General features: G+C 41.1%; 1 protein-coding gene across 1 annotated transcript in view; it reads right to left on the reverse strand.

Moving 5' to 3' along the window:
- Positions 1-19,952, reverse strand: part of SPEF2 (sperm flagellar 2) — a 202,551-nt gene that overhangs the window by 61,599 nt on the left and 121,000 nt on the right. The window contains exons 21-25 of the mRNA XM_010853802.1: positions 17,911-18,038; positions 17,689-17,827; positions 14,043-14,180; positions 7,537-7,688; positions 4,501-4,681 (exon numbers count right to left, since the gene is read on the reverse strand). Of these exons, the coding sequence (XP_010852104.1) occupies positions 4,501-4,681; positions 7,537-7,688; positions 14,043-14,180; positions 17,689-17,827; positions 17,911-18,038 (738 nt within the window). The remainder of the gene's footprint in view (positions 1-4,500; positions 4,682-7,536; positions 7,689-14,042; positions 14,181-17,688; positions 17,828-17,910; positions 18,039-19,952) is intronic.

Here is a 19,952-nt window from a genome sequence, read left to right on the forward strand (position 1 = left end):
AGATAATCACGATGGTGTGATCACTGACCTAGAGCCAGACATCCTGGAATGTGAAGTCAAGTGGGCCTTAGAAAGCATCACTACGAACAAAGCTAGAGGAGGTAATGGAATTCCAGTTGAGCTATTCCAAATCCTGAAAGATGATGCTGTGAAAGTGCTGCACTCAATATGCCAGCAAATTTGGGAAACTCAGCAATGGCCACAGGACTAGAAAAGGTCAGTTTTCATTCCAATCCCAAAGAGAGGCAATGCCAAAGAATGCTCAAACTACCGCACAATTTCACTCATCTCACACGCTAGTGAAGTAATGCTCAAAATTCTCCAAGCCAGGCTTCAGCAATATGTGAACCATGAACTTCCTGATGTTCAAGCTGGTTTTAGAAAAGGCAGAGGCACCAGAGATCAAATTGCCAACATCTGCTGGATCATGGAAAAAGCAAGAGAGTTCCAGAAAAACATCTATTTCTGCTTTATTGACTATGCCAAAGCCTTTGACTGTGTGGATCACAATAAACTGTGGAAAATTCTGAAAGAGATAGGAATACCAGACCACCTGATCTGCCTCTTGAGAAATTTGTATGCAGGTCAGGAAGCAACAGTTAGAACTGGACATGGAACAACAGACTGGTTCCAAATAGGAAAAGGAGTACGTCAAGGCTGTATATTGTCACCCTATTTATTTAACTTATACGCAGAGTACATCATGAGCAACCCTGGACTGGAAGAAACACAAGCTGGAATCAAGATTTCCAGGAGAAATATCAATAACCTCAGATATGCAGATGACACCACCCTTATGGCAGAAAGTGAAGAGGAACTCAAAAGCCTCTTGATGAAAGTGAAAGTGGAGAGTGAAAAAGTTGCCTTAAGGCTCAACATTCAGAAAACAAAGATCATGGCATCCGGTCCCGTCACTTCATGGGAAATAGATGGGGAAACAGTGGAAACAGTGTCAGACTTTATTTTTGGGGGCTCCAAAATCACTGCAGATGGTAACTGCAGCCATGAAATTAAAAGACGCTTACTCCTTGGAAGGAAAGTTATGACCAACCTTTGATAGCATATTCAAAAGCAGAGACATTACTTGCCAACAAAGGTTTGTCTAGTTAAGGCTATGATTTTTCCTGTGGTCGTGTATGGATGTGAGAGTTGGACTGTGAAGAAGGCTGAGTGCCAAAGAATTGATGCTTTTGAACTGTGGTGTTGGAGAAGACTCTTGAGAGTCCCTTGGACTGCGAGGAGATCCAACCAGTCCTTTCTGAAGGAGATCAGCCCTGGGTTTCTTTGGAAAGAATGATGCTAAAGCTGAAACTCCAGTACTTTGGCCACCTCATGTGAAGAGTTGACTCATTGGAAAAGACTCTGATGCTGGGAGGGATTGGAGGCAGGAGGAGGCGGGGACAACAGAGGATGAGATGGCTGGATGGCATCACTGACTCGATGGATGTGAGTCTGGGTGAACCCCGGGAGTTGGTGATAGACAGGGAGGCCTGGAGTGCTGCGATTCATGGGGTCGCAAGGAGTCGGACACGACTGAGTAACTGAACTGAACTGAATGTTTACCTTCAAAGAAGTTTGCTGTCTTGTGGGCAACACAGACCAGCCAATTCCTGCGCTCTCCAGATCCCTGCTGCAGAGTCCCACCATACTTCACAACTGTGGATCGGCATGTAACTGTCCTCAACTGTTCTGTATGTTAGTCACTTAGTTGTGTCTGACTCTTTGCAACCCCATAACTGTAGCCTGCCAGGCTTCTCTGTCCATGGGATTTTCCAGGCAAGAATACTGGAGTGGGTTGCCATTTACTTCTCCAGGGAATCGTCCCGACCCAGGGATCGAAACTGGGTCTCCCACATTGCAGGCAGACTCTTTACCATCTAAGCCTCCAGGGAAGCCGTCAACTGTTCTATGGCTGTTAATTCTCATCTCCACTCTTGAAATGGGCTGAGAGTTCCCAAGAGCTAAGTCAGCCCTGCGTCTTTGTTTTATCCATAGCTTTTAGCATCTGTGTTAATACTCATAGAAGATGCTCAGGAAAGGCTTACTGATTGACAGGATTTCTTTTAAAACAACCATATGCTACAGAATATATCCACAGCTTCTGGCGCAGTGGTCAAGAATCCATATGCTAATGCAGGAGCTATAAGAGATGCAGGTTCTATCCCTGGATCAGGAAGATCCCTTGGAATAGGAAAAGGCAACTCGCTCCAGCATTCTTGCCTGGAAAATTCCATAGACAGAGAAGCCTGGTGTGCTACAGTCCATGGAGTCATGAAGAGTTGGGCATGACTGAGTGACTGAGCACACACACACACCCACAGCTCTTTCGGTATTAGCGGAACCTCGAAGGGATGCAGAAAGGTTTCACAGAGCAAGGCAGTTTTTTTTTTGGTGTGTGTGCATGTGTTTTTTTTAATCAGATGCTCTTTTGATAAAAATGAATTTCATGATATATACTGTACTTTCAAATTCTTGGTAAAACTGTTAACATTCTCCCCTAAATTGCAAGCAATTCATTTTTGAATCCGTTCTTGCAAGGCACAATAAGTTAGTAATTTCCTTTAAAATTGGATTTTTCTCCTCTGTAAACAGCCTTGTGATAATGGTGACGGTGATTATCATTATCTGCATTTTTCCAGTCCACTTCCCTCAAATACCTCTGGGTCTCTTTCAAAAATTAACATAATTCACAGTATACCTAGTAATCTAGCTTTTAAGGCTGAAGAAACTCTAGAAATAATGCTTTGACATAGTGGGCGTTAAACATGACTAGTTTCTTTGAAATCATTGCATACCTGCTAATTAGAAGAAAGTTCTGCTAAAAATTAACATAACATACTAAGTGGATAGCTCTCAGTAAAGCTGCTGTGTACAGAAAAAGCCCAGGCTAAAGTGCTGTTATTTCAATTGCCCCGATCTCAGCTGGTCCTGTTCTCCCTGTATCACTTTATTGAATCAAGCCTTTCTTATTTGAAACTCAAAGTTCTCTTGTGTGTGTTAGTTGCTCAGTTGTGTCTGACTTGTTGTGACCCCATGGACTGTAGGGGTCCAGACTCCTCCATCCATGGAATTCTCCAGGCAAGAATACTGGAGTGCATAGCCATTCCCTTCTCTAGGGGATCTTCCCAACCCAGGGATCGAACTTAGGTCTTCTGCATTGCAGGTGGATTCTTTACTGTCTGAGCCAGCAGGGAAAGTTCTCTTACGGTCATTTAATGTCAAAATCATTTGGAAGTCTACTAGAAATATAAAGGGCTTCCCTAATAACTCAGTTGGTAAAGAATCCACCTGCAATGCAGGAGACCCCAGTTCGATTCCTGGGTCAGGAAGGTCCACTGGAGAAGGGATAGGCTACCCACTCCAGAATTCTTGGCTTCCCTTGTAGCTCAGCTGGTAAAGAATCTGCCTGCAATGCGGGAGACCTGGGTTAAGTCATAAAATCAGGATTCAAATGTAATTATTGGGAATATTAATTACTGAACAATCCTTCCTCCTATGCTTTCTGTATGGTTTTCAAAAATCTGCAAGCAAAGTAGTACAGTTTTAAACAAATATCTTAACATAATGATCTATTATATTTAGTTTCCAAAAAACTTTCATATTCATTATTTCATTGGATCTTTTCAATCATTCAAGAAAGGCTAGGTAGAATGTCTCGCATGTTACAGATAAGGAACTGAAGACTCAGAGAGGTTAAGTGATTTTCCTGAGATCACACAGCTTAACCAAGAGGTGTGGCCAGGGCTCTTGGTGCTGTATGATACTAAGAATCTAATATTTTAAAACTTATTTTCCTAGATAATTTTAGTGGGATGCATAAGACTTATAAATTATATTTATGTTCAATTAAATGAAGAATAATAATTAATCAACTTCTCTTTTTAGAACTTCTAGATCTGGTTTCCTACTCTCTGGTGCTTGGTGGTTGTGGTCTTTGCAGGCTACAGCTCATTGCCACTGCCATCAGTGTCACTAGCATAGCAGCCGAAGCATCTCAAGAATGTACTGAGGACTCAATATTGTGTTAGATGTGGGCATTATGCTAGGTGTGGCAGACACAGAAAGTTTTAGAATTGTTAAGTATTCAGGAAAACATTAATGAGATAAAAATTATAAACAATAACCTAGACAATAAGAGTCAAGAGTAGGAGAGACAATAACTTCTACCAGGATTGGAAGAGCATATAATCACAGAAGGTTTGGGCTTCGGGAAACAGACAACTGATTGGTTGGTAATGAAGGTAATACTAAGACTTAAAGAAAGTGTAGGCTGAATTCCTGACTTAAAAAATCTGGCCCTACTGGGTCCCATTCTTAAATGGCAAATTTGGCCTCTCTGTTTCTCTTATTTCTTTTAGGAAAAAAAAAAAAAAAACTTCTGGGAGATATAAATGTATATTGTGAACATTGTGTAAACTTTATATTCATAGCATATTACCAACTTTGGAATTCAATGAATGGGTATTACTAAAAGAAAATGTAATAACCAGCATTGCTTACCATGTGAGATATCGCCAAAGAAGACTGCTGCCACGTATCCATCACCATCTTCTCATCAGCCTCAAAGTTTAACTCTACACTTTCCAGCGTGTAATCGATCTTGCCCTTCAGGATGCTTTTTGTTTTTGGTTTGGATAAAGCTGACTCTGGAGAAATGGATCTTCGAGGAACCAGGGGAATTCTTGGGAAAATCAACAAAAAAGAAATATAAAGACTTTAACAGAATTCTAATTTTGTGGCCAAGCAACTCGGTAAATTCTGTTCTCTTGTTCTAAGAAGAACCCTTTAGATGGAGAAAAGACTATGAAAGGCTGTATTCAAGTTTTTATGATCCAGAGACTCTTATTAACAAGAGGAAACTAGAGACAAGCAATGCTAAAACATAATCTTTAGGACTAATTCTTGGTAATTATGAGGAAGGCAATTTTATGAAGAAATTCAATTTTGGAATTTATCTGGGATATAAACTTCTGACAAGGAATAAATCAGTCATGAAAAAGCAAATCAAATAGATTTGAGCATCACTTCTTTAATATGACTAGCACTTGGCTTCCGGAAATGAACAGTTAAAAGCGGGATATATTATAATAGATGTGAGGTCTGCAAGGGGTGTCTCACCGAGGTTTGAGAGCTCCAGCATCCCTCCCCCCACCTTGAGAATGGATGATGAACTGTTTTGCAAAGTGCTGTGAGAACACAGAGTTAAGCTTTCCCCCTGCTCTCAACCATATTGCTGCTGCCCCTGTGTAGAGATTTTAGAGCTGCCCCTGGGAATATCCAATCCCTGAAGGATCCCAGGATCTCAGAGGCCAACTGCAGGCAGTGATCCACAGATCAGAATGCTTACTGTGACTGGGATCCTGCTCAGTGATAGAACATAGGAAGGGCTTTCAGCGTGGGCAGAAAGGAGCTCTCAGGATGCCTTGGCTAAAACTTGAGAAGAGCAAGCATTTAGCTTGGCAGACTCAAGTTGCTGGGGAATGGAGCAGTGATGCAGAAAGCTGGCTGTGAATTTTTGCAAATCACTGGCTTGGTCATGTTTTGAAGCATCAGATGAGGTTTTCTGAAGCTGGCTCTTTGATTATCACAATGTTTGGAATTTTGACAGTACACAGTACCTATGGAGGCCATGTGTTTATGACTCAGTACCCACCTACCCACAAGGCCAGCTGACACTTCAATAATCAAGTAATGCTCAGTCTCAGTCACTGAGACATATTAGATTCATGTGCCTAATCAGTTAAGGTAAAGGTTGTGTGATTATCTCTAGACATTTAAGATGGGGCAACAGGCATTTCTGAACACCTTGCTTTGGAGGACTGCAGTGGCAGCATATCATTTGAAAAAGGAATCTGGGTTTAGAATTCATCTACTGAGAAAAATTCTGGTCTAGCCAGTTCTCTCACTATCAGTAGATATTTCAGTAGATATTAACTGGGGCATGTCCCTTGACTTTCTGAGGCTCCATTCCTCTTGGAAGAATACAAATATAATAATAATATTATTACTATTATTTTTATACATTATTTGTTATTAGTTAATACCATTATTATTACTATTAGGTTGTTGGAGGAATAAAATAGACAAACTATGGGAAAATGCTTGATGTTGTGCTCATTTCCCTATACATGTTAAAGAGACTGGTTGACTGGTTGGTTGGCCGGTTGACACATCCATTGGCTGAGAGTTCCAGGAGATACTTACAGCAGTGACTTGAGGTTGAGATTGGTGTAGAGTAGTTTTGCAGAAAATAAGAACTGGCTGTTCTTTTGCTCATCTCATTCTACTAACCAACATTAACAGCTTCCCCATTATGCCTGCCCTGCTATTTTGTGCTAAGAACAAAACGCACTGCTACTGGGGACACTGAAACTTGGCCTCTCTTGATGACTCTTGATGGTTCATATCTCTTTGGAAATTTTCTTATTGTTTTTAATTGCAATGTTCTCTTTCAGCACTGGCTGAGTTAAAACATTGATCTTGTATTTGAGTCAAAAAGAGGGTACAGACTTTCCTTTTTGTGTTTTCTTGTTTACGCATGGTCCTGACAGGGACATGATGGGACTAGATGGAAGAAGCCTACAGAGAAATGGGCCTCAGATCACTGTGGAATCCTGTTGTGCTCAGGCCATTTCAAATTCTTGATGGTATAAGGGAGGGTAAAACAAGAGGTACTCACAATTACAACAGTGTATGTGAGGAAGAATAGTTCGTTGTCATATTATGCAATAAAGATAAGAGTTACCACTTATCGAGAGTCACTGGGACTAGGTTCAAGTTTTCTGACTCTCAGACATGGTGCTCTATGTTCTGAGGATTTCATTTTCTGCAGTTTTCATAACCACCCTACTCTTACAGATAATGAAACCAAGGCTTAAGAGAGTTGGGGGTGACTTTTCCAAATAAATTGTTTTAATTTACTTACATATAACTAGTAATTGGCTAAAAATGTAATCTTCATTCTACCCTTACCACCAAGTTTATTTTCATGCTGGTGGGAATCTGATGTTAGATCACTAAGAAGTTTCAGTCTCACAAAGACATAACCACATAAGTTTGAGTCTTTACTGTTTCTCAGTTTCCTATACTGTAAAAGAAGACACATAATGCCTTGCAGTTTCATTTACATGATATCACACACAGACACACCCATGCACACAGAACAGCATGGGACCTTTCATAAAAGTGGTCATGATCCCTTACCAGAAAGCCTTCTGGTCAAAAGTGTTTCAGAATTCAGAATTTGTATATACTATATATTCCCTACTATCCCCAGCAGTTTGGTGGAAGCACTCTATTACAAAACACACTATATCTCTGCAGCAAAAATGAGTAATCAATGAGTAGATAAGTAGAATGAATAATGCATATCAATAGTCTTTGTCAAAGTTAGAAAAGAAATTCAGTTTTCAGACTTTTTTTTTTTGGATTTTGGATTAGAAGATACAGGAGTGTGGTTTTATAATGGTATTCAATTTAAAATCACAAAGCTTTATGTTCAGACTAATTACAGTGCGACATGATAGTCTACCTTACCTAAGCTGGCTTTCCAAAATATCTTTACTATCCAGTTGGACCAGTGGGACTCGAGTGAATCTCTTAGTGTCATCCATTGGAATTTTACACTCCATGGCTCTGTAATAATCTTGCAGGAGTCTCTTCGTATCTTGGAAACGGTTCAGTTCTGCCTTTGATAGCAAATATGAATGTTAAAACCCAAGACAGAACAAGATAATCTGCACATATTTTCCATATAAGCTCTGTAAACACTATTTAAAAACAGTAGGTTGAAATCAGCTTTCTAGAAACTAAGAGAAGTGGTTTTAAGTGTTTAAGATTTCATAAAAATTAAAGAAAGTTGGTGAGTTTGCATTCTCTGTACTTATTGAATATGAGTCCACTTAACGAGATGACATTTCCATGTCTCTTAATAATGTTACAAAAGATAGTATGATGTCTGAAGTAGCACATATTAGTCATTATTTTGACATTAGGAATTCTTTGTGCCTTATATTCAACCAACCAATACATTAACAAACATTTGAGTGTGTTTCATCATACATAACACATTAGTTGACTTGGTAAATACTAAAAGTACACAGAAAATACATAATATAAATACATATACTGCTATAAAAGAACTGGAACACAAAATAAGACTAGGTATTGGTCCTGTAGAACCATGAAACGTAGCTGCAGAGAACTAACAAATGGTGAGGTGAAGTGATAACGAATAGTCTTTTTCTCACAATTTCCATTCCTGCTCAACATGAACAGAAGGGAGGTCACTCCTCCAAGCTCAAAATGAAATGCCTCTGCTAACTTTGCCAGTAGACATCTTGGGGGACAGGAAATGAAGAAGCACAGAGAAGCATCCGTTATTCCTGAGTGACTCCCTCCCAGCAGGTCGCCTCTGTTTGTGGTAATTGTGACATGGATGTGCAGTGAGATCCTGCACATTGTCAATTACACAAACAGACCATGAGTTTTCCAACCTGCTCTCCTACCAGATGTCAGACCAGTGGGCATATCGGTGCTTCTCTCTGGTAGTGTAACCATGACCTTCAGTCTTTGCTTTTATTAGTAGGGCTACTTAAACCAGTTCAGTTCAGTTCAGTTGCTCAGTCAGGTCCGACTATTTGTGACCCTGTGGACTGCAGCAAGCCAGGCTTCCCTGACCATCACCAATTCCCAGAGCTTGCCTAAACTCATATCCATCAAGTCAGTGAGGCCATCCAACCATCTCATTCTCTGTCATCCCCTTCTTCTTCTGCTTTCACTTTTTCCCAGCATCAGGGTCTTTTCCAATAAGTCAGTTCTTTGCATCATGTGGCCAAGTATTGGAGCTTCAGCTTCAGCATCAGTCCTTCCAATGAATATTCAGGACTGATTTCCATTAGGATTGACTGGTTTGATCTCCTTGCAGTCCAAGGGACTCTCAAGATGGAAGCTCTTATGCAGATGTATTCCACAACAGCTAGTTAATTACAGAAAGCATCTTTTCTAAAAAGAACAAAACTCACCTGGTGTTCAAAGCCCTTTGCTGAACCTAACTCAGGATATTTATAGGGGCTTCCCTGGTGGCTCAGATGGTAGAGTCTGCCTGCTATGTGGGAGACTCTGGTTCGATCCCTGGGTGGGGAAGATCCCGTGGAGAAGGGAATGGCTACCCACTCCAGTATTTTTGCCTGGAGAGTCCCATGGACAGAGGAGCATGGCAGAATATTTATAAAGGGGTCCCTATATTCAGCAACCAAGTAATGTTGTCATATATGTAATAAAACATCAAGGAACAGTCTTGTACTGCCATACTGAGTTTGGAAAAAATAAATGTCTGCTTTGCATTGTAGTCAACAACAAAAGACAAGGATAGTTTCAATAGATTTGTTTTTGATACAGGAAAGGAGGGGCCAATCTGATCCTAAAAAGTTGCTCTCTGCAGTATTAAACTTTTCTAGCTAAATAACTGAAATAGGAAAAAATTCCTTTGGTTAATTCTATACTGTAAATAAAATTACCATTTATATATTATCTTAAGATATCATAAGATATGAAGAAAACCTATGACCAACCCAGACAGCATATTAAAAAGCAGAGACATTACTTTGCTGACAAAGGTCCATCTAGTCAAAGCTATGGTTTTTCCAGAGGTCATGTATGGATGTGAGAATTGGACTATAAAGAAAGCTGAGTGCCAAAGAATTGATGCTTATAATGTGTGGTGTTGGAGAAGACTCTTGAGAGTCCCTTGGACTGCAAGGACATCCAACCAGTCCATCCTAAAGGAAATCAGTCCTGAATATTCATTGGAAGGATTGGTGCTGAAACTGAAACTCCAGTACTTCAGCCACTTGTTTCGAAGAACTGACTCATTGGAAAAGACCCTGATGCTGGAAAAGATTGGAGGCAGGAGGAGAAGGGGATGACAGAGAATGAGATGGTTGGATGGCATCACTGACTCGATGGACATGAGTTTGAGCAAGCTCCAGGATTTGTTGATGGACAGGGAAACCTGGTATGCTGCAGTCCACAGAGTCACAAAGAGTTGGACATGACTGAGCAACTGAACTGAACTGAACTGATACTCAAGAGAATCTTCATGATACCACATTTCCAGTGTGTGGCATGCAAATGTATTAATAAACCCAATTTGTACAAATTGGATATTGACAAATAAATTTGGGGGACTGAAGTATTGTGAGGCTATACAAATTGTTAGTTATTAAACTATAAGCATTATGGTTTAATAATGCTTACCAAATTAGCATTATTTGTTAAATATATTTAGAAATCAGGAAATTATTTCCTCTGTAACTTAGAGAACTGACCTCTTTAGTTAAGATTAAGATTAGTAGGTCCTATTTTATATAACTGGTATTTCAGACAGTGCTGGTATCCATGCCTCAGACTAACCCTGTTATATTATTTTATATAAAATATTAATTTATTTTTGGGGGGACATAATTTGACTAAGTATACAGCTAACTATGAATAAGATGCCATTGTACATCCACAATACCCATATAAGCAGAATTAAGATCATTTTCACACTTGTGATAGCTAGTAAATCATTCTTTCTCATTGTTTCTGTCTTCATAGAATCTCAGTTTTGAAAGCGAACTTAGAAATCATCTTGCATAGCATTTTCTAAAATTTGTCTTGTACAAACCTTGTCTTCAATTCAGTTTAGTTGCTCAGTTGTGTCCGACTCTTTGCAACCCTGTGTACTGCAGCAAGCCAGGCTTCCCTGTCCATCACCAACTCCTGGAGCTTGCTCAAACTCATGTCCATCAAGTTGGTGATGTCATTTAATGATTTCATCCTCTGTCATCCCCTTCTCCTCCTGCCTCCAATCTTTCCCAGCATCAGGGTCTTTTCCAATGAGTCAGTTCTTCGAAACAAGTGGCTGAAGTACTGGAGTTTCAGTTTCAGCACCAGTCCTTCCAGTGAATATTCAGGACTGATTTCCTTTAGGATGGACTGGTTGGATGTCCTTGCAGTCCAAGGGACTCTCAAGAGTCTTCTCCAACACCACAGTTCAAAAGCATCAATTCTTTGGCACTCAGCTTTCTTTATAGTCCAACTCTCACACCCATACATGACTACTGGAAAAACCATAGCTTTGACTAGACAGACCTTTGTCAGCAAAGTAATGTCTCTGCTTTTTAATAGGCTGTCTAGTTTGGTCATAGCTTTTCTTCAAAGCAGCAAGTGTCTTTTAATTTCATGGCCATAGTTACCATGTGCAGTGATTTTGGAGCCCCCTGGCCCCCAAATAAAGTTTCTCATTGTTTCCATTGTTTCCCCATCTATTTGACATGTCAATTTTGTCTTATAGACTGTTAATGAGTGCCACTTTGGGGATAAAACAAAGAAAAACTTTGCAACATCAGTTTCAGAAATCCTGGGTTGGCACACTCAAAGAGTTTCTATATTGCAGAGCATCTTGATAATAATAATATGTCAATATTTTTGTTAATGTCCCAGCAAGAAGGAATGGTAGAGTACATAGCCCTTCCCAAAGTCTTTTGGCTCAAGTCCTTGTTTTGTGAAACATCTTGTAGGAGTAGTGTTCTACAGAATCCACCTTGGGAAACACTTATCTAGCCATAAACCCTTGAAAACTTTCACAAAGATTTTCCTCCCCTTCACAAATATGCACAAGATTCTGCTCATGGGCTCCTGGACCAGCAGCTCAAGGGCCTGCAAAGTCTGTTATTTGATGGACAGTTCCAATCATTAGGCTCTTTTTTCACTTACTGAACTGAAATCTACTACTCTTCTGTAGTTTACAGCTTTGTTTTTTCCCTTTTTTATAGGATTCTGTCAATCCATGCAGAACAAGGCCTTTTCTGTTCTATTGGCTAACCTTTAACTATGGAAACACTGATGACAAACCAGTGGTCAGAGGTACTGGCCCAGGAGTTAGACTCCCTGAGTCCAAATCCCAGTTCTCTCTTGACTGGCATGTGGCATTGGTCAAATTACTTCATCTATGTTTGCCTCAGTTTCCTCCTCTGTGAAATGAGCATTAAGATAGAATGTACAGCCTAGGGTTCCTGTGAGGGTTTAATGTATTGCACAGGAAGAATCCTTAGAACTGTATCTGGCACATACAGATTAAGAATTTAATACATATTAGCCTTTATTTGCTCTCCTTTCCTTTACCCTCTTTTCCCCCACCCCTAGTTGGTTTTAGATGTAGATTCTGTATCTCAGGGAGAGTCTGAAAGGCAGGTATTGTGGGGTATAAGAGTTATGCCATTTTCACAAGAGGTGCATAATGCTTGGACTTCTGGGAATGATTTACAAAAATTCTCTAATCCCTTTCCCTTCACTATTGGATTTCTGTTATTTCTACCCTAAACTTTTGACACACCTTTACCAACATTCAATGTCCGTTTACTCAAAGTGGTGCCCCAGGGGCGTCACCCCAGCGGGTTTAGGCTGCTGGGTGTCTCGCCTTCATATGCAGCACAACCCATGTCTTGCGGCTCTCTCCTGCATCCCAGAGCCGACAATCAGGGAGGCAGCTCCTGTCTCTTAGGTTTCTGCTTCCAGTGGTCCATGATTGTCTCTTGGAGTGCTGGAAGTCCTTGCCTTCAAAGTCACTTGTTGAACAAGGATTTACTGAACACCTCCTGTGCACAGCTCTGGCGAGCCTCAGCTAACTATCCTCTTTTCTGGAAATAACTTCTCCTGTAAACTAACAAGTTCAAGACCTGTAAGGTACCCTTTTCCACTGTATCCTCACTGCTATTTCTTAGGAAGGAATACTCCTGTAGACACAGCTTGATTACCAAGATACCCTTCATATTCCCCTCAGTGTGAAGAGATTATAAACAGGTTTCTCCCTAACTCCAGGCTCCTGATCTTCCTTGTCTGAGAGTATTTACTTTAGGAAACTTGTCTTTGTAAGCCTATTCTCTGTCACTTTGAGATGTAAATCTCTTCAGATCTTTCCTCAGGTTCTAGGAACCAGAACTGTCTCTGTCAAGGACCTGGGAACCACCTCTTTGAGATGGCATCATATGAAGTGAAAGAAGCAGCCCTAGGTCCCTGTCCTCTGGGAGGAGAGGAGCCTGACTTAGGAAGACATCCTGCTCCAAGCTGTAAAACTACTTGCATCAAGAAGAGAGGAGAAAGTTTACTTTTCCTTTAGGTGAGGCCAGTCGAGAAACACAAGTTGCCCATGACACCCCACTCCGCTCCAGCTCTTAGAAACACTCCAGCCCTTCTTCTTGGGAGAGCTGGGTCTCCAGACTTGGTAATGGCATCCCACTCCAGTACTCTTGCCTGGAAAATCCCATGGATGGAGGAGCCTGGAAGGCTGAAGTCCATGGGGTCGTTGAGGGTCGGACACGACTGAGCGACTTCACTTTCACTTTTCACTTTCATGCACTGGAGAAGGAAATGGCAACCCATTCCAGTGTTCTTGCCTGGAGAATCCCAGGGATGGGGAGCCTGGTGGGCTGCTGTCTATGGGGTTGCACAGAGTTGGACATGACTGAAGTGACTTAGCAGCTCTCCCCTATTGTTGACTAATTTCTTGGGATGAAATCAACGTGTGCCTCATTAGCTGGTCCAGCACGATTCATTATTTAAATGGATGCAAAAGCAAGTTAATCAGGTTGTTCTGATGAATGGTCTGTGTTGCCAATCTGAACATAAATGTTTTTCAGGAATCAAGTGCCGGCTGAGACTGATCCTGCCCATGTTCTGTGGCAAGGCTTCGGGTATCTGCTGCGGGGGGCTGGTGAGGTAATGACCCAGGACAGACACCATCTCTGCTGTCCCCTCCACAGCTCCAGGCCACCTGGAAACAACTGGTGAGGTGTCGCTTGAGATGTTCCCAGTTCTGGTGTTTGCTTGAAATGGTTTATTTCAGCTGAATTCCTTGGCAAGCTGGGGCTCAAGCCTGGGTCGGGTGCTCTGAGTGAAATGACCTCCAAATGGCCCCTTACATTCCCAGAAGGGTGGTTAATAGGAGGGCTGTAGCCATAGAGGGCAGAGTCTGTGTCATTCTGACCAGCCACTCTTACCTGCATCAGTGAGAAGAAATGGTTCATGGCAATTCCCGTCGAGTCCTGCAACCAGCTCTCGTTAATGATGTCCAGACGCTCCTGCTCTGCTTCTTCCTTGCGGGCATCGCAAATGTCCCACAGGCGGTCCCGTAAATCCTGAACACAGAGAAGCAATGCTGTGAGGCTTCAGAATCGCAGCTTGGATGACCTCCGTGTAATGAAACTAAAATCCTTTGCCTGTCTTAAAAATGTGCCTGAAGAAGATTTAGATCTAATGCATTCATGTATTTTATCCTTTTGCTCAACAAATCTTTATTTTGCTTCTACTCTGTCAGGTCCTCGCTTTCTAAGACCCCCCTCAGCATACCCTGTGCCCATATTCAAACCCGCTGCAGTTCACTTTCTTCATGGGGGGCTATGGTTTCTGTATTCTAATCCTTCCTCACAAGACTTCTTTGGTTGAAAAAAGACCTCTCAGGGAATTTTGGAGGAAATGGTGTATTGTTGATGGAAGAAATCTGCAGCTCTGTGCAATCCAAGGACATACATAGGCTTGTTAATGAATCATGGGTGAAACATGTCATTCATCAAGAAATGGTGTTTGAACTTAATCTGAAGATAAGCTTTGTACTACAGAGTTAGCAGTAAAATAAAATCTTTTGAAGATCCCATCTCTGCCATTTACTAGGTCCGGAACAATAGTGATGATACCTTTCTGTGTGTGTCACTGCATCAGAATAGAAGTCAGTGAACTTATATTGACTCAATGAATGCCTCCCAACAAACTTAGGTACTCTTATTATCTTCCTTTTGCAGGTGAGGATCTGAGTCAGCCACAGAGAGGTTTTTTTCCTAAAGTCACCCTATGAGCAAGTGGTGGAGTCAGGATATGAGCCTGTGGGCTTGAGTAAGATGTACCACTAGATTAGGGCTCAGTTACTTGACCTGTGAAATGGGGATATTGTTTACCCTTTGGATGTGCTATAGTCAGCCTAAGCCTATAAATCACTTTGATCCCTGGGTTGTGGAGATCCCTGGGGGAGGGTATGGCAACTAACTCCAGTATTCTTGCCTGGAGAATTCCATGGACAGAGGAGTCTGGAGGGCTACAGCCCATGGAGTCTCAAAGAGTTGGATACAACTGAAGTGACTTAGCTTGCATAAAGCACTTAGCACAGTATTCAGCACACAATAATTTCTCAATTATAAACACTATCATAGAAATTCATAAAAATAAAACATCTGTTTAATAAAAATCCCATTAATAAAATATATGTAGCCCAATAAAACTTGACAGTTTTCATAACATTAATAATTTATTGAATGTTAACGGTGCATTGGGCATTGTGTTTAGTGCCTGACATTGATTACCTCATTCATCCCCACAATAACCAAGAGAGAAGTTCCTGATGAGAAATTGTATGCCCAGAGTGATTAAATCACTTGCCAATGGTTTCAACGTGGTGAAGTCAGGAATTCAAGAGCAAGAAGTTTTATTCCAGTATCTACAGAGAGTTTTATTTCTGTGATGCTGTGTTTATGGAACACTTAGCGTTTTGGTTTGTTATCTTGTGGGGGCTTCATGTGAAATGAAAAGATCAATGCCATTTTTATAGCTGTGTGCTCATGGCAGAAGAATACACTATTATTTAGAGCTGATCTGGGTGTCTCTGGGGCCTTTCCACAAATGCTATGTTGGACAGTCAGTGAGGACTGGCTTGTACTCCCCACACATTTATACATTTTTAAAAAGACAGCAGAGGAAGCAGGGGACTTGTTTCTAGCTCTCATTCTGTTTCTGACTCATTTGGAGGTCTTAGCAAGTACTGTTATCTCTGTAGTTTGGTTTTCTAATGGTAAGGTGAGGATAACACGATAGCAGAGCCTCATCATTAACTTCTCAGGATTGAAATGAAATAAGCCAAGAACAAGGACTGTTACCCCAAATAAAGAGGTTAACTACTGGCAAATAGGATTATGGTTTTGTCATTTAAAATTTTTGTTTGTTTTAAGTATCTAATTTGTGTACAATAAACAAACAGTACTTCAGGAATTAGGGGGAAAATGCTCATAAGATATTTTAAGTCCCCAAACCTTCTCATTCTATTAGCAATCATCTTATTAATCTGGGGCAAGAGTTGATAGGAGGGCCAGCTTTGTGAATAAGTAGGAAACAGGAAAAGGCAGATATGTTTTAGGATTAAGAACAGGTGCTTCAGTACTGGGGCATTTGTTAATTCAATACCTGCTTGATAGAACCTACCAGCACCCTGCTCATCCAAGTTACCGTCATGCCTTCACTTAACTTCAATGGCTCCCCAGTTGGTTTCCCAGTGGCTCTTAAACACACCAAGCATCCTCCTCCTCTAGTGCCTTTGCTTTTCTCTCTGCCTAATACACTCTTCCTCCCCAGATCTGCCTGGCTCATTCACTCTCTCCTTTCCTGAGTTTGCTCAAATATCACCTTCTCAGAGTGGGCCTTTATACAATCACTGGATACCAAATAGTACATCAGTGTTTTTTCCTCCAAGCTCTTTGTCCTTCACCTAGCTCTAACCAGTGATATACTCGCTGTACGTGTATGTGTTTATTGCTTATTCTTTGCATTCTGGCCCCCAGAATGTAAACATCCTGACGTCACAGGCTTTTTTTCCACTGTTCAATCCCTAGCCCCTGGAACAGTGCTGAGGCCCTGGTAGATGTTCAATAAATATTAACAGAGCAGATGCATGGGCCATGGGGTAGAGCTTGGCAATTTGTTGTTGTTGTTGTACAAATAAACATTGAGACTATAATCAGATTTGACCACTAGTAGCCTATATTTAGGGCTTTTCCTGGTGGCCCAGATGGTAAAGAATCTTCCTGCAATGTAGGAGACTCAGTTTGATTCCTAGGTTGGGAAGATCCTCTGGAGAAGGGAATGGCAACCCACTCCAGTATTCTTACCTGGGAAAGCCCATGGACAGAGGAGCCTGGTGGGCTTCAGTTGTGGCAAGGGAAAGAATTCCCCTGACAGGAAAAGGCAAGAGACAGGAAATGTAAGAAATCAAAATCAGGCTTCTTACACATCAGAGGATCTTTTCTAAAGCATCAGGGTAATATATATACATACATACTTAAATGTATACTCCATTTATGAATTTATGAAAATCTGCCTGTTGACCAAGTACCAGGCACTGTGCTTGCTGGAGATACAAAAATGTATAAGATTTGGTAGCTTCCCTCAAGGGATCTATTCAATAGAGGCAACACTTCAGGCTTTCTGGAATGTTCCTTCATTCCCCTTCTCATTGACATCAACCAACGATTTAATTGCCTCCAAGACAGGCACATACTTAATACCAGACTTGGTGTTAATACCATACATTCACATGCTTACATGACCTGACAAAGTGCTTAAGAGTGTACAAAATAAATAGAGGCTGGAATGATCTTAGATCCCTGGCCTTGACTCCTCCTTCCAGAAGCATGGACCATTGGATTCTCACTCTGAACTCAAAGTGCTGAAGAGCCATTGCTCTTGAAAGTCAGCATGTTGATGTTCAAACCATTTCCCTCCTCATCGTCACACCTCATGAAAATAATGAGGGGATAAATGAGGCTTTTGCAGCGGGAGGTTTGAGAGTGTGGAGACCTGGGCCCCGTGAGTCACAGATTCCCTTACATTCACTCTTTGGTGCAGCTCAGCCTTTGTTTCCTCATCATCCCACAGGTCGTCAGGAAGGGAGTTGAAATCCGCCTGCCACTGAGACACGAAGTCTTGCTTGTGGTCTGGACGCCTCAGAAACTGCTGGAAGCCTGTTCTGTAAGGCATTGGGGGAAGGAGACAGAGCTTACATGTCCTCGCTGTAAACTACATGACTGGAACGGTGGGAACTTTACTTACCTAATATCATATAAGTAAGCAAGTACGGCATGCTGGCCTTCTCTCAACTGCCTGAGTACTGTTTTGACGGAATTTATATAGGAATTTTCTATCAGTTTCCAGTATGGTACTAAAAATGATGGTATTTCCTGTTAAATGACAAAGCATAAAAATCATAATTTCAAAGGGCAAAATGCTTCTGTACAATTGAGCCAAAGGGCACTACTAAGTGGGAGATCAAGATGCAACTGCACTGGGACTTCCCTGGTGGTCCACACTCCCAATGCAGGGGGCCTGGGTTTGATCCCTGGTCAGGGACCTAGATTTCACATGTGGTAACTAAAAGATCCAGCATGCAGCAACTGAGAGCCAGCACAGTCAAATAAATAGTGCACTGGGACGACCCAGAGGGATGGTATGGGGAGGGAGGAGGGAGGAGGGTTCAGGATGGGGAGCACATGTATACCTGTGATGGATTCATTTTGATATTTGGCAAAACTAATACAATTATGTAAAGTTTAAAAATAAAATAAAATTTAAAAAAATAATAAAAAAATAAAAACTCTGTAAACAATTAAAAAAAACAAATAAATAAATATTTTTTAAAAGATGCAACTGTGGCTACTTAAATGATCCCTGTGCAACTTCTAGCTCCTCCCCCAGTTAATTCCTATTTCAAACCATTCTTCATGTCTCAGCTCAGACATGTTTGTTTCCAGAAATCCTTCCCCAAACCCACAAGTGTATAGGGTCATCCTTCATCCCCTGAAGTTCAGATGTCCCACTTGAGCACCCTGTACTTCTCCCTTTAGAGCACTGATGGCATTAGTTGTAACTGCTTATGTTATTTGTCTATATTCACCTCTAAAATGGCAATCTCATAAAACCAGGAAGAATGGTTATCTTATTCACTGCTGAACAGTTTTTCCTATAATTAGCACAGCATCTGGGGCATGTTAGGTGCTCAAGAAATATTTATCGAATGAATGGATTGAATGATCACAGACATCTTATCTTGCCTAAGTTGGAGAACATCTATGGGCTCATGTCACAGTGATTGGTGAGTTATTCCTCTGAATTCCCCCTTGAGGTTTCACATTTGCTTTAAAGTGCACCATGAAACTCATAAAGTTTCTTTTATGTTATCTTTAATGAGGCAAATCAACCATCAAAACCAAGAGATAATGAAACAAGAAATAAAATTGAAGATATTTATTATATTTAATACAAACTTTGTATAGTAGTTATTCCCTTATTGGCTGTGCATTTGTTAGTCAGGGAACACACACATGGGCCTTGGAGGTCATTTGGGCTAATTTCCTCTCCAACTGAGAAATGACAAGAGATCCAGGGATAGATTATCCAGTCTTCCTGTGGACCTGATTGATTTCAAAGCAACCCCCCTCCAGGTCACACTTGTGCTGGTGGAAAGTTCTTCCTGTATTATTCGCCTTCCTGTAGTTTCTACTTATAAGCCCTAGCTGTGCCTTTCAGAGGACAGGCTGCATTCATACTGTCTTCCCTGTGACAGCCTGTTAAATATTTAAAGATGTGAGAGGGGAGATGTAGGCTGTCATTCAGGATGAAACTTGCTTAATTTTGTATTCCTGGCATCTGATAGAGCATTTGCAAATAACAGGTACTTAACAAACGTTGATAATTGAGTAGACTCAATTAAACCCAATTTATCATCAGTTAAATTTTTAAGAGCCTGGATGGCTCAATCTAGTTCTATTTAATTTAATTTTATTAATATTTTATTGGGGCTTTCCTGGTGGCTCAGGCGGCAAAGAATCTGCATGTAATGCAGGAGACCAGGGTACAACTTCTCGGTCAGGAAGATCCCCTGGAGAAGGGAATGGCTACCCACTCCAGGATTCTTGCCTGGAGAATCCCATGGGCAGAGAAGCCTGGAGGGGTACAGTCCATGGAGTTGCAGAGTCAGACATGATTGAGCGACTAACACTTTCAATATTTTATTGGAGTATAGCTGATTTACAATATTGTGTTAGTTTCACATGTACAGCAAAGTGATTCAGTTATATGTATATGTATCTTCATTC

The sequence above is a fragment of the Bison bison genome, unplaced genomic scaffold (genome assembly GCF_000754665.1).
Source record: "Bison bison bison isolate TAMUID 2011002044 unplaced genomic scaffold, Bison_UMD1.0 scf7180017864331, whole genome shotgun sequence".
Classification (NCBI taxonomy): Eukaryota; Metazoa; Chordata; class Mammalia; order Artiodactyla; family Bovidae; genus Bison; species Bison bison.